This window comes from Pecten maximus, chromosome 6 (assembly GCF_902652985.1).
Source record: "Pecten maximus chromosome 6, xPecMax1.1, whole genome shotgun sequence".
NCBI lineage: Eukaryota > Metazoa > Mollusca > Bivalvia > Pectinida > Pectinidae > Pecten > Pecten maximus.
In genome coordinates, this window is record NC_047020.1 from 20870811 (window position 1) to 20886771 (window position 15961).

Below are 15961 nucleotides of genomic sequence, written 5' to 3' on the forward strand. Positions count from 1 at the left end.
ACATATTTATAGGGTAACTGCCCCAGGAGGTGTGACCGAGTTATCCATGGAATGTGTTCCCCCAACCAATCAAGTCGTCTGAAGGCTGCCAGGGAATGCTACCTGATAATTGTCTTTGTAATGAAACAATTAAATTTAGACAAGACACTCTGCCAATCTATTAGGTCTGCACTACTACGGAATGATTGTAATTACAAACAAAATTATCCAGGGATACAATTGTGTAACAGATAATATACATTTATTACATATTACTACATAAAATCAGATAACTTGAAAGCAATGCTTGTCATAAACACTGCAATAACAAACCATTAGTCATCAGAGGACAGGTTGTTTTTCAAGCTAAAGTTTCATGGAAATGCATTAATTCTTACATGAAACTAATTTTTAAGTCGAAAAACATCCCCATGAATTTTGAAATATTTTATCAGATTATGAAATAAAAAGTACATACACTGAAGCATCCGCCCTGCATTAAAAATGTTTCGTTTTACGTTTTAGCCAGTTGACCTTGAAAACTGATTAGTAAATTGGCTATTATGATACAAGGAACGCTAGGTCTCGTTAACATTGTTACAGTTGGGGGAGGGACCAGTGTAATTTATAAAAGCAGGAGAGAGGTAATGCTAGTCAAACAGAATACTCCTGATGAACGTTTCTGTATGCCATCATTAGGCTTTTTTGCAGTTCTTAGATTTATAAAAGAGAAAGTAGACTATTAGCCTGGTAGCTGATATAATGAAACATCTTCATAATTATTCCTAATTTTCATGTGCATTACAAGACAATTTCATGGGTCCTACATGTGGCAGACATGTGAATCACGACAGAAGAAAACATAAAAGTTGTAGGAGTAAAGCTATCTGACATAGCATCTATTCCTTGTTGTTAGGGTAATTGTTTACAACAACAGAAATTAACAATGATCCCAAAAGCCATAATTATCTAAAACCATGAAAAACTCCAAAAAGGTTGCTTGTTAACCAGTTGTGATTGAAGTGTGTACTTTATGGCTTATCAAATTTAAGTCATAAACAATTTTCTAAAATGTTAAATTTAAAAGATGTATTAGATTTCTATGTTGCATAACACCTACAATCTTAGGTTGTTCCCACATATATAATGTGGAATCAAAGAAATTCCTTTCTGTTTCAAGCTTTTAAAGTTGTGTAACTTGAATTACAGCTTTAAGATACGATCAGAGCTTGGAAAACATAACCCAAGTGTGGTGTTGTATCCGTCACACTGCCCCGCCCCCTCCCCTACCCTTCCCCCTCCCCAGTCTTCTTTGTTACGACACAGGTGTTACTTCCTTACGACAGTTTCTGCTTACACAGGAATTCTCAAAAGTTAAATAAGGACTTTAATTTAATCTCTGAACAGTTTTTCTTAAAATTCAAACAAAGGTATCACTGTTTCATTTCACAGATATAGTTATAGTATTGAATGAATATATTTAAATGATTTAAATACAGGTCATGCCTTGGAGCATTACACCTGCATCGCAACAACAAGCCGAGTATGAATGGATTGTGATGATCAAGGGAATGCAGCAAAACCTACGTCCAAATCAAGAAGGCATGAATCAATAGCTCAGGTATGCCTTTACCTGTCGTCCAACCAATATCGACATACTACAATTTAAAAGTAAAAATCTTCAAATCTAACTGATCCTGTCTTGAATGATCATTTTCATTGTCTCAATGAGGGCAATAATGACTAATATATATATATCAATTGAATTTTAAAATTCTTATGTTTTGAAAAGTAAAATGTACATTTAACTTATAATTCATCTTTGTGTCTGCACTATAGCAAATAACTGAGTTTGCTTACAACCCTCTGTAGTTACAACAAATTAAATTGCTATGGGCAATACTTGCTAAGTTTGTATTTTCTGTGCGTCCTTTCAGCACCTTTACTTAATTTCACTTTCCAATTTACCTGGTATACAGCCTTGTACATCAACATGTCCCCCAAGGTAACAGAAAATTACTAATGATTCAAAGCTCTACTCTACATTAGCATGCACGACAGACAACTGTTTCACCCGGCCAGGTCCAAACAGCCATTAAAACTGCAAATGATAATAATTTATTTCCACGCATAGGCAAATCTCTTTTCAACACAGCATGCATCTTATTTCCTGACTAAAGAATGTAGAATTGCCACAGACAGCTTACCTGACTGGAATTCTCTGCTTCGCTTACATAATAAGCTTAGTTCAAAAGGTTTAATATACCCATCATAAATTAATCAACAGGTGATGTTCGTTTGAATTGCAAATGAAATGATGAGATCATTTTAAACTGATGTTTATTAATAAAACTAAAAATTATAGAGTAAGCACAATTATGAGAACCAGAGAATCCCAACACAAATCTACCGTTGGGGAAAAAATCTTGCAACTGTTAAAGAATGAATATCATGTATTTATTCATGTTCCTTCAAATGACAATCAGTATATTACCAAAGCGATTTTCAATATCACTAAAAGATTCCCTGCAAGCTGAAATTTAAAGCTCATGACTTCAAATTCAAGGAGTTGGCGAAAAAAACACAGCACAAACCATGAAGTAGATTTCACCAGTATGCGGAGTGCCTTGACTGAACCTATTTCTTACAACAAAATAAATGCAAGCTAGCAGAGAATCTTCCAGCCCAGCTAGAAAGACATCAGATCCTCTCTAAGCAGTCGAAAGGTCAAAACTGTATTGGTTCTCTGTATATTAGGAAGGCCAACGGTAACATCTTTGCTTGTTTTGTTCACAGGTAATTTGTTGGTCAATAGAATTTCTGATCAAGATATGTCAATTAAGTCGTGAACAGGTGTGGCAATCTTCTAAACCTTAAACACTGATATCAGTTCCTTTACCTTACCACACAATTAATCACAAACAATTCTCCCTTAACAAAAAACGTCCATCAAACCAGTGACACGATTGTCTTTGTGTGTCCATATCAGAAAAATTGACCCTCGGATGATCACAGCTACTTAGATAAATCACTCAGGTAAAAACACTGCCGATCTGATCATCTGAATCTAATTGACAAGTTTGACAACACATGGGTCATATGTAGGTTTTTCTGTCCTTTTTCTTGTTAGGTTACAATACATCTCATCAAAAGACATATTTACTTGAAATTTCAATTGTTGAAGAAGTAAATTGATACGGTACAGAAATCAAAATTAGTAGCTATGAATTGGCAAAATTTTTCAACTATGAATACCAGGTACCTATTACAGTTTCATACACTTAAACAAAGACACTAGGAATAATCAGTATTACTTCACTCTGTTAGAGCTCTTCTTGCTTGATAAATTTATGAACAATTCTGTTCAGGATCCAAATAGTGTATCCTTACACCCCAATATGACATTTAAACCTAGTTCTCTAACCAAACTTTAAAGGCTATCATTTGGTGTGAATGCAATGGTAAAATTGTAACACCATAAACAGGGATTTAACAGATGATCTGTCAAAAAATAGATAACAGTTCAGGTCATCAACCTTACAAACCAATTATTACAGGCGGGGCATTTACCTGGACAAGAGCAATTAGGTTGGTAAGAGGGAAACTCACAGATGTAAAAAGAGAATTTAAATTATCGGATTCATACATTATTCAAGGAAATTGAGTATACCCAAGGCAATATGGGATGGCCACCCTAGACGTGAGGTGCTTTAAAGATTGGAACTAAAACATTGTCCATACAAACACTAATCTATCATGTGGTTCACTATCGTCAGATAATGACTGACATTAAGAATGTACATAGGTAAAAGTGGACTGGTAACATAGGATGTCCATTTCTGACTCTCCTTTTTAACCCTTGAAATGTCACAATCCATTTTGTATTCTGTTGACTATAAATTGCACAATTAAGATAGGTTTTATGTCAAACTAAGGAAGTGCCGGAAATACGAGCTGTCCTTATCAAACTTTCATCAGAAAATTTACGAAATGATATTTAAATTCAGATGTGCTATGTGCCCCAAGGGTATCCGACCTTGACTTAATGTGCAAATCAACTTTTACATACAGGTGTGCATTTCGTATAAAAATCGTGAATGCAACCTTATTCAATCATTTTGAAAGCATTGTGACATTTTCAAGATTTGTAAGTTGTAGAGAAGCATTAGCACATCGTCTCAGTAATCGACAAAAAAATTCACAAAGAAATGCTACAAAGAACATAATTTATAGTTATTCAGCACTATTTCTACTTGATAACAAATTGCACAGAAAAAAAAACTGACAAAAGGCATTTGGAGAAATTAAAAAGATTTGCAAGCACAGAGAGCTGTTAAATTGATCTGTCACAAAAATCATAGTAGTTGAACTGTTATCCATTCAGCATGTGTTGACACTTATCAACGTTTATCAGACAGAATGTTCAACAGGTACGAGGGATAAAGGTATTTGACAACTCTTGTGATGTAATACTGCAATACCTGGGGCCGATTCCATTCAGGAAAACGTGACAGCGGTGAGTCACAGTGTGTATCTTGTCTGGTGTGCTTTATCCTCATATATAACAAGTACACCTGAACATACCTGTCACAAGTCAGAATTCAAACAATACCTCTTCAAAATGTCTTCATTTCTACTAATGGTTTACATTACAAAAGTCATTTAATTAATAAAATCTCGCAAAATCTTGAAGTTGATACGAGTCCCAGGTGTAAATGCTATAAAGGTGTTTTAGTTATTTATATCCTACCTGTAATTTAGTAAGACAACCACATACAATATACCTTTGACTTCAGGTAGGATTTCAGGTAACTGTCCCCTATTTAGTGACATGTAATCTGTTTGAACTACTTAATGAAATGAACACTTTCAGTTCAGTGTAATGATTTAAATGTACTTCATCACCTCCTTATAGAAACCCTGAATATTTAAGATATCCTCATATACTCTTCATTTTACCGAGAATCATTATGAACCAAGGTCATAACCATTACTTTTTTCTCTTGCATTATATTTTAAAGACAATTTCAAAAAGATTTTTCAAACAGCATTTTATACTGTATTTTCATTTTTCCTGGACAAGTTTGTTTACAAATGAAACAACCAGACCGGAAGATTCAAACTCCATGCTGTAGACGGATGCTCTAACTAGAATACTAACAAGTTTCAACAGTGACAGATAGAATAGGATTTAATTGGAGATCTTTTCGTTTACTTGGATTACGATAAGAAGAATCTTTGGCAGGGTTATGTCCCTTGACTAACTTGTTGCTGGGATTGTTCCTTAACCAGGATGTACCCTGCATGGCAGTAGCCCTGTATAGTATGTTGTTATTGATGTAGAGGACTTAACCTAGATATACCTAGATCCTACACAAATCTCCAAGGCTGTAATCTTGTCTCTTCCATCATCATTATATGGCCATCACCTGGCCAGAGTCTCTCAGGTAGTTTATCCCTTTACTGTACCCCAGTTTGTCTTAGCTCACATACACGCCTCCAGTCTCCCGCCTCCAGTCTCCCTCGAGACGGGACTGGTACCCTCCAGCTCCTAATTCAAATACTGACCCCTAGTTACTCTAGTAAAGTCTTCAGACATGTATTCACCAGTTCTTTATGCAGTCCTTCCTAAATGATATACCAGCCTCAATCTAGCCGTCCATATCCACCCACCACCACCACCACTATCACCAGCCGTACTGGTCACTTAATGGCAAAATATAAATCTTCTATATTTCAACATCTGACTGGACTATCATAATCTGAACACAACTCCTTGTGTTAAGATGAGTCAAGATGTATTTCTATGTTGGCCCTCAAATGCAAATTTCAACATTTGTATTCGATTTTGTTTTTGATCATTTTTACTTTCTCTTTCCTAAAGTAAAAAGCCTCTCCAAAAGCAGACCGAGAATGGTGAGAGGAAATCCTTAAGGTTGGAATAGATTATTCATTATTAATGTGTGGCATAGAATGTTTGTTAATCTAGAGAGATTCTTCACTGATTCGCACCACCTACCCAACACAAAACAAGTGTATATATGACATTATCAGACTTTTGGACCACCTGGCCAAGTAGTGGTCAAAACATTAGTGCCCTACTGTATTTTGTGCAGATATTGGTCAGTTTGTCTGACCACTGCTCCCAGCATGAAGTGTCTGTACCATGATGGATCAGTGTAACAGAGATATTGATAAGACTGTCTGTGACCAGTGGCTATATCATTCACTGACCACACTGCATTCTGTTAATCTCCAAGGCTGACCACCGACCATGGTCAAACTCAGGCCACACTGGCTTTTCACAGCTGTCATTGGTCAGATTACACCTCCCTATTCAGCTAAGTGACAATGTCTGCATTCTGCAGTTGACATGGAAATACTTTCAGTGCCATGTAAAGCCATTCATCCCACTGGGCCTCACAACAGTTGCTTTAGACTGGCCACCAGACCCCAAGTTCTTTTTGTTAAGAATTGCCAAGCTAATTTCTAATAATTCTGTACTAGATTATCTGCCCCTCCGTTGAAACTTAGAATACAGACATATCCTAGGGACCAAAATCATGAAGCTCATTTTAATTTATGATTCTGATATTCTAGAGACAGCGGGCCAGTCTACAGTTGCTTTAGAGAATCATTTCCTATGGCTTTAGATGAAAAAAAAGTTCAATATTTTCCTTTATAAACTAATATATATATTAAATTTAAGACAAATCTTTTTGTTCAAATAAGATCAATTCTTCAACAAGATAGATTTATGTTTGGATACACATAATGCAGTTTTTTCAGACAAAATATGTTATTTGAGGGCTTTTCCCCTTCTACAGTAATGCATATTTTCCAAAAACATATACGGTACATAGGAACTATCTCTTTTTTTTACTCGCCTGGGGCTTTGGATAACATTGTAATGTGAGACTTAACATAAACGTCTTCATAGATGTATTTATGATCGGAAAGTGGGGAAATTATAGAATACTTAATATCTGAATCATATTAGACCAGCTTGTGTCTGTCATCTGATCGTGATGATGTCAATGTGGGAAAATACGTAATTATAATTTTTAATTAAAATTTCATTCAATTATATTCAAATTTGAATTATACCTGTCAATAGCAAAATGACGGATGGCAGAGTGATGAGATTTATCAAAATCCTGTACACTCGCCCACACTTTGAAGTGATAGATCGGCACAGTCTACTATGTCAACTGCAGCATTAACATGTACCACAATCCTGACGAGCCAAATGATGCCAGAGTGGTGAATTTTTAATTGTCCCATATTAAATTTGTCCATGTACCTGGCTTTTGTCAAATCATTGTCTAGAGACTCCAATCCCGCCACGCCACACACTTAAACTGTGATATATTGATATTGTCTGCATGTAGTACTGCAGTGACACAAAGATTCTGGCCAGCTTGGAAATATTCAAATTCTTTATTACATACATGTCAATGCGATACCAAGCTAGACCTCGGTTTGATATGCCAGTCCTGTCAGCAAAGTTGTAGATTACACAGAGACCCAATATTTGTTTTACATTGATACACATTTTGACATCTATTATGAATAGTATACCTACACAATATTCCTTTTCAAAATTTTATCCCGATTTCTTAACATGCTAATCACCCCTGACACCTTATATAAATGTTTCACCTACGCAAGGTTCCATTCAAATGTTTGCCATCATTTCGTAACAGGTTATCATTTCCAGCAACATTTATAAATCTCACACCTGTAAACTTTGGCCCTAATTTGGTAACATTTGTGTATAGGATATCACCAAGCCTGTCGTCTAGCAATCATTAATATCTTGAACAGGATGACCAAATTTATCACAAGGTACTGGCAGCAGCCATACCTGATATGGCAGGCAGAGCTGGTCACATGATCACATTGCTTTGTTATCTGTATCATCAGAGTGGTCATTTATAACAAGGGCTCTATGGTTTGTAGTGACCACTCTGTTTACTTATGTCCAGCCCTGATAACCACAGGTCATACTGGTCATAAAAACTGGACATCAGAACTTAAACAAACTTGACAGAATGACCTTCATTTTGCAATCCTTCAGTTCTATGTACAGTTACATTACCCGAGACTAAATCACCTTGGTAACAAGAACCAAATTCATACAGAGACTGAATGACAATGCTTTCTTTCTGCAGTCTTTTATTCTATGTACAGTAACAGTAACCAATACTAAATTCAGTGACAGAATAAATGGTTACATATAGACCAACTCACACTAGTAATAAGAACTAAATTCAGTGACACAATACATGGTTACATATAGACCAACTCACTCTAGTAATAAGAACTAAATTCAGGGACAGAATGACTTTAGCTCTATAATTACAATAACCTCTGTCCTTTAAGGTGTCTGAGGAGAGATAGGGTATATAATATTACACATAAACCCCAGTCAAGTATGACCTTGAGTAAATCTCCCATTCCTTTATTCTAATCCATGTCGGACATCTCTGAAGAAAGTCAAATCTGAGTACACATATCATAAATGTCAATGCAAACAAGAAAAATTCCTCATTAACAATTTCTTATATATTATAGTTCCATTGCCATACTGCCTGTCAAAACAGAGTGCAAGTATTAATTACAATTAGAATCAGGTCATTTTCATTGGTACCTGTTTAACCCTCCAAATAATAATTCTACATTGCAAATATTTCTGCGTTTCCAAACAGAATAATAATATCCAGATAAAAAAAATACGATTTTACAAAAATACAATTCACATGGGTCTTTAAAAATGATTACTGAATGGTTTTATTTTTTGAAGAATCCTTAGTATTTAATAAACTAAAACTGATGTTATAAGTGAGAACCACTTGATTACCGACATAAACACAACATATGTAAAACTACAACTGCCTTGTATTGGATTCACCTATGAAAAATTTACAGTGTCTTGAGAATTATGGGTTATTTATGATGCACATACACCATAAGCAATTGTCATAATTGTTTAAACATTAATGATTCTCTAAGGTATGTAGTCATTATATGATTGTGCAAACCGACAATACAAGTCTAAAATAAAGTTTAATTTTTAAACAGAACCTGTCTGTTGGCATAAGTCATTCGGTACACATAATAATCAACCTGCCAGTACCAAAGCTGTAATTGCATGATTTTTGTATTTTTTTCTGTTTTTGTTTTTTTTTCTACATCAAAACCCTAACAATTTCCTATGGTACTCACAAAGACATTTAACATCATACTACACAGAATTTATATTGCGAAATAGATGATAATAATTTGGGTTTATTGTCATTAATCTGCCGATCATTTAAAACTATATACTGTCCTGATGAAGCCATCATACTCCAGCGACACTGCCTGTATATGGCCATGAAATGGCTGCTACCTAGCTATTAAACACCCCATGGGAATCACGTGCAGGCTCTACATGTAATGCTGGACCCATATGACTACTGTGATGCACCAGTAGATTTTTTTTCTAAAACGTGATGCACTGTAGTATTTTTTTCCTCTTTATATTATTGATTATCTTTGACAGTAATGTTTCCATGCACTTCATCCAAAAGATGCCTTTGGAAAAGTTATTTATTCATTAGTAGTGTTTTACCAAACGATGGATACACGACACCTACGACTTGTGCAATGACTTGGAAACTCGTTTGTATGGCTTGCTTTGACATTTCAATGTTGCAATAGTCGGAAGAGAACGTGTAACAGCTTCAAATTCTCCATGAAACTTGAACATTTGACATAATGCTTCCCTCGGAACTACAAGCAATTCTCATCACCATTAGCTACTTTTTTCCCCTGTGAGTAATGATGATACATGAAGTCTGAAGTCAGCAGAACATTTTACCATAAACTACATACTGTACATGTGTTGATGGGTCGTTCAATAAACGTTTCCTGGTTTTATTTGGTTTTATTTGGTTTTATCTTTGCTTCATGTACTATTATTCAAGGAAACCTTGCATTCTAACTTCTCATTATTACACCTTTTCTATGGAACACCTTTTCCTGAAGTTTTCTGGATCACTAAAATGTTTTCTTTTAATTCTTGATCAGTCAAGTGTTTGTAAATCTGATATTAACCTGCTTCATACCTTGTTTCCTCCACATTCAGAGTATATCGCACCTTGCCAAAATGGCTGTAACACTAAACCATTGCCGGGTTCTCAATTGCAACATATTTTTAATACAGGTTCAGTATCTATTCTCTCTTATCTGTTTTCAGCTAAAATTACCTAATGGCCTAAGGTTTCATTACTCTAATTTCTGAAATCAATTTCATGTTATGGCATATCTACGAGAGAAATAATGACGAAGTTTGTACTGAACACAGCCTACAGACCTATCGCTGCACACGATCTAGAGAGATCTTATTGCCATCAACTGCAGCACTTTCCAATCGAAAGGAAACTCTATCTTATCTGCTGCCACGTTCTTGTGAGCTTCGTCTCCCATACCGAGTTTTTATGTATGTAAAGAACAATTCTGTTGATAAATATGGATGGTTAACATTTAATGTGTCAGGTTTTATAGCAGGAGATACACGACAAGCTCCTCGGAGTACACTCCAATACTACAGATGGTAGAGCCTAAACAGAGATTCTAGCTACTGTTCTCGTAAAAAAAAGGTATTCGCTGATGCCAGATGTTGCAGTTTTTCTCTTGTTTGCTTTCACCGATAATTTGTCCAATTCACGTTGTAAATTTCAATCAACTAACACATAAACCTCAGTCTGGCTAATTTTACAACTGTGTAAAATAGTTTTGTCTAGTTTGAAATTACGTACAGAGCCATAAAAACATTACATTGACATGTCCCCAGCATGTGGCCTTATAATTATCATGACTTGTCATATTATTTTTATGGCCAATTATTAACCAATAAAAGCAATGAAAACAACCTCATACTGTCAAAATTAAAAAAAATTATAAAGTTTTCCTGTGGAAATTTTAAGAAAAATTTTGATTTGTTTATAAGTAAACCAAAATCCATATTGAGGTCCTCGACTAACTATTTTTGTATTATATACAATCTCTGACCAGGAAATTTCCTACACTTTTGTTATCATTATGTTTTTTCCTTCTCTGCCTAATACATTCTCCACTCCTACAGAGGTCAGATAGTCTGCCAGGGGGTATTGTGATTTATCAGAAACATTAAGCCTAAACCAGAGATTTCAGTGGCCTCCCTCTCCCCTGTGTCTAGATATCCTCGATTATCCCTTCTAACCCAGACATACATGATCACAAGCTACTTCCTATGGTCTTATATATATTTACACAAAATGGTACATTTCTGTCAAAGCATCTAGCAAAGAGGACAGGAAATTTGTCTATGCTAAGAAAAATGAATGAAAATTGAGCTTAATATATAAATCTAGCTGATACAGGAAAAATACAATAATTGGTGATTTTGTGAGGTAACTGTAGACATGCTAGTTTGTTTTATATTTCTTTTCTGCCATCTGAAATTAAAGGAAAGCCACAAGCTGATCATTATATCTGTAGGGGTCATTTCCAATGCCCTTGAACTCTGAACTTACCTGTGGTTATGTTGATAGAGAAATATTGCCCTGTGTTGCCCTTGGTGATACTATAGGTCAGTCTTTCTGTGGGATTGTTGTCCTTGTCATGGGCAGTGATGTTTCCAACTACAAGACCTGACGCTGAATTCTCAATGATGGCCATGTAGTTGATCGGGTGGAGGAATTGTGGGCTATTGTCATTGACCTCTATTACCTTGACAAAGACCTCAAGACGGGCATGTTGGGGTACAGGGGCGTGTTCTTGGGCGTATACAGTTAGCCAGTAGTGAGATGCTGTCTCACGGTCCAGAATCTGACTTGTGCGTATTGTACCTGAAAAAATAAACCACAATAATCAAAACATTACACAAAAGTTTTTTTATTAGTTACATCAAATTTTTGGACATTTATGTTTTAATGACCTTGGCAATGACCTACATTTAATGAATATTCTAATCCAAGGTTATTATCACGATATAGAAGAAAGACATTAACAGTTATACATTAGTTTCATTTCAATACCGCCTGGACTTTATACATGAATTACCAAACATACGCTATTTATGTGATAGAAGTGTTCACTGTCTATATTCATCATATCCCCATTAACTATACTACTTTAAGTATGCTTTGTCTTTCTGTCCCAGGCCTCAGATGGTAGATAATGATGGTGATAATGTTACAGTCTGGGCCAGGTTCTAATACAAGGAATGTATAGCCAGTCTACAACTCTGCTAATTTATCACCAACCTCACTACCTTATACATCAACTTATTTATATTCATTAAAACTCATTGAAATAACTTGGAAACACACCTCAGCTAACCTCTTTAATGGATACAAAGCACTGAAGTACTCTATAATAATTGTATCAATATGTTCTGATTAACTGATTGGATTAATATAAATTATATAGTTCTATAAATGTAGGATAAGCTGACAATGCTCAGTACACTATCAGCCAGGTGTTCTACACTCAAGAGAGAAATCTGAGGTTACATAACTGTCCATTAACACTGTGACCCGCCCCTCCCTCCACCTCTCCTGTCTACAGCCCAGACTCCGAATCATTTCAGATTGGCACCTCTGATGAAACAATGGGCTGAGACGCCACAGGCGGTGTCCTCATTGTTTATTGTCTGTTCACACTGCCTAGATACTAGGTATTTTAGGATTCAGTGTCCTAACATCTCAATGCATGTTCACCACATAGTAAACAAATAACAATCTCTATTGAATGCTATAAGGTATCCTTTTAAGAACTTCAACTGCTATTTGAAACAACAGGATTGTTGTATATATGGTGAAACAATCCTAACTGCTGGTTCTACTGTCTTTTAAATTTAAACAATCTCATTTTGTACAAATTAAATACCACAATTTTGACCCCCAAATTGATATCATACGTTTGTTCCAAAACAAAAATGCAAACACCGATGCAGAAATGCTATTATAGAATATGTGCATATGGGATCACTAAATCCAAAGGCAAACTTGTGGCCTCGACCACACATCTGGTGTGTTATTATGTAGACTGTAAGCCACCAATACTGTTGTATGGCAAAGTTTTAAAGCTTCTCTGAAATACATTGGTTATGTGTTCTCAATTAGCTTTGATTTTCATATGGTTGGTGAATGCAACCCCTGGAATTTCAAAAGTTTAAAACAAAACAGCCTATATTCATTGTAAAATGTTCTAGATGCAATACAGATAATCAAATTAAAGTGTCTATTTACTAAAAATTTAAACACATATTTATTTAATATCAAATTTTTGAAATATTTCCATTAAAAAGAGAGGAATAAAACACACGAAATGTATATATGGAGTATGGTATGGAGAAGGCTTTTATAGGCTTATAGCTGTTAGCTTTGTTGAAATTAAAATATATCAAGTCATCTATGTGAAATCAATATCATTTTTATGAATAGGAACTTTTAGTGTCAGTCATGGCAATGATTCCCGATACATCAAGCCAGCTTCTACAACCTTCGTACTCTTTTACAAATCTAGATCTGTAGTGATATATACCTGGCAGACAATCTGCCCATCACTACCGACTTCAGTGACAGCTAATATGCCAAACACTTTATTTCCATCACCCGTAAAAACACTGAGCTGGCAATGATCTTTTTACTGTTTTTCCAATACAGGGGCAGAAACAAAAATCATTATGATACTGATGGCTTATTTTTATACCCACTGTTGTTTTGCATTGAGACACTACGCTTTCCTTGGTAGGAATCCAATGAAAGCTTGATCGCCCATTGGAGAACAGGCACTACAAATCCAACTCTCATTCGCCTACACTCACAAGACATCCTTCAGTAACAAATTAGCTGATGGAAACTTGCATGCAACCTGAAAATTGGTTCTTGAAGGCATTTCATGCTATTTGAAGACCAAGCCAAAACAAGCCAAGAAATGCTCACATGGATGGTTTCAGGCCCTCAACCCTTAAGGACAGAGCATTAAGTCTGGATTAATACTGGGTCAATACTGGTCTAATTAGTCCAGACTCCAAGGTTTCATTACAAAATTACCCTAATTATAGTTAGGCAAGATGAAATATTGCTTCACAAAAACTTTTCTCCTTTAATTAAATTTACCTAAGCAACGATATAGAATCCATAAATAGCATGAATTCAAAGTTTGTCTCTTGGAAGCATGATTAGCATAGAACATCAGGGATCCAGTCACTCAAAAAGAATGGCGCACCACTCATCAGAATTGGACAATTTTCCTCATTACTTTGAAGTACAGTGAATAACAAAAATACTGGTGGTCTCAAATTGGTACCCATATGTCCTTAAGGTGGCTACCAGGCGATAAAGAACACACAAACATTGTCAGTATGAAGCAGACCGATTATATTTAAATAATTCTGTGCAAAACAAGTTGCATTGAAACCTCCCAAAATATTCTGAGGCATTTTCATGATGGTAATCGATTACACAATATCTAATTAAACTAGAGGTACACGCTTTTAACATGTAGCCCAAATTTTATAATAACCAAATATGAAAGATAGATCATGATTCTTAATTTACAAATTGACACAATAATGGTAAATTTCTGACAGTTAACTAGGTTTTATTGTATATAAATGAGACCACTTTACTTGATGAAGGTAATTACATATACATATTGTTTTAGATGAGGCCTGTCATTATACAGGTTTTACTGTATATATTGAAAAGGGTCCTTCTGGGAGGTTTTATGTCGCATAAAAGAGGGTCGCTATATAGGGGTTTTACTGTATATATTGACAAGGGTCCTTCAGAGAAGTTTAACGTTCCATAAACTTAAAGGGTCATAATATAGAGGTTTCACTGCAAATAAAAATGAGGGATGTGATACATGGGACATATTTTTCCAGTATGGACATGGGTCATTATTGAGGAGTTTCACTCCTCAGACCAGAAAGTGATTAATGAATTCTCCAGTTTGACCTACATTCACAGCAGGTGCTGTAAGGCTAATCAATGATCTTACATCGATCACTATATGGCCTACCACACAATAGCAGAAAAACAAACCCATTTGTATCAAACACAATCCCTTCACTGCCTTTATGAGCTTCAGCTCTCACTGTTTCCTAGCCATTATGAGTATCCCCGGGGATAAAAATGAATTTTTACAGCATTTTAAACGACTGTTGTTTAAACTACAAAAATACAGCTACGAACCAAAGATTGATACCAGGGAAATAAAGTCTGAGTAATAGATAGGGCATTTTACATGCTAAGATATCAAGGAAAATCATTTTACTGTAAAGATGGAAATAGGACACCAGATTCTTTTGCATAATAAAATTTGATGGTATCTGGAAAAACACAAAATCACTCAAAAATAATGACTGTAAAATCTATCAATAACAGAATAATGATAAATACAATGAAATGGAAAACTATAATTAAAATTCAATGATCAAGATCATACTTCTTTGAAAAATCATATATTGAGGCCTGCTTATATCTCCTTTTGAGAGTAACATTGGCTGGTAGGTATTTATATATATATACCAGAAGGGCTTGTATGTACGTTATCACAGAATATAAATATTTTGTTTCTGTGTTGTAAATTTACAAGCCTGACTGATGGTGTATCTACAACTCTCAATCAATGGTAAAAGCCAGATGCACAAGTATATTACAAGGGTTTTGTATTTTTATTTACAAACTGGGTTAAAACAGACAGTCATTAAATTCTGTGTATAAAATATTCCTCATGTGCCTGACATGACCAAGGTGTGTTGGGGCGGGAGACTTAAGGGTAAAAGTCTGGACAGAATCAATGGCAATAGCGCTAGCAATAATGTTGGAATGTCTTCATGTATATTTGGACATATATATTGGACAAAAAGCTTGTGTAATCCCATAGAGTGAAATCAAAGTAAAAGTGTCTGCAAAAATGTAGACACGATCGAAATACAGAC

At 35.3% G+C, this 15961-nt stretch overlaps 1 protein-coding gene across 1 annotated transcript in view; it reads right to left on the reverse strand.

Annotated features, from left to right (window-relative positions):
• Positions 1-15961, reverse strand: part of LOC117329209 (protocadherin Fat 1-like) — a 154764-nt gene that overhangs the window by 99867 nt on the left and 38936 nt on the right. The window contains 1 exon segment of the mRNA XM_033887028.1: positions 11541-11855. Within this exon segment, the coding sequence (XP_033742919.1) occupies positions 11541-11855 (315 nt within the window).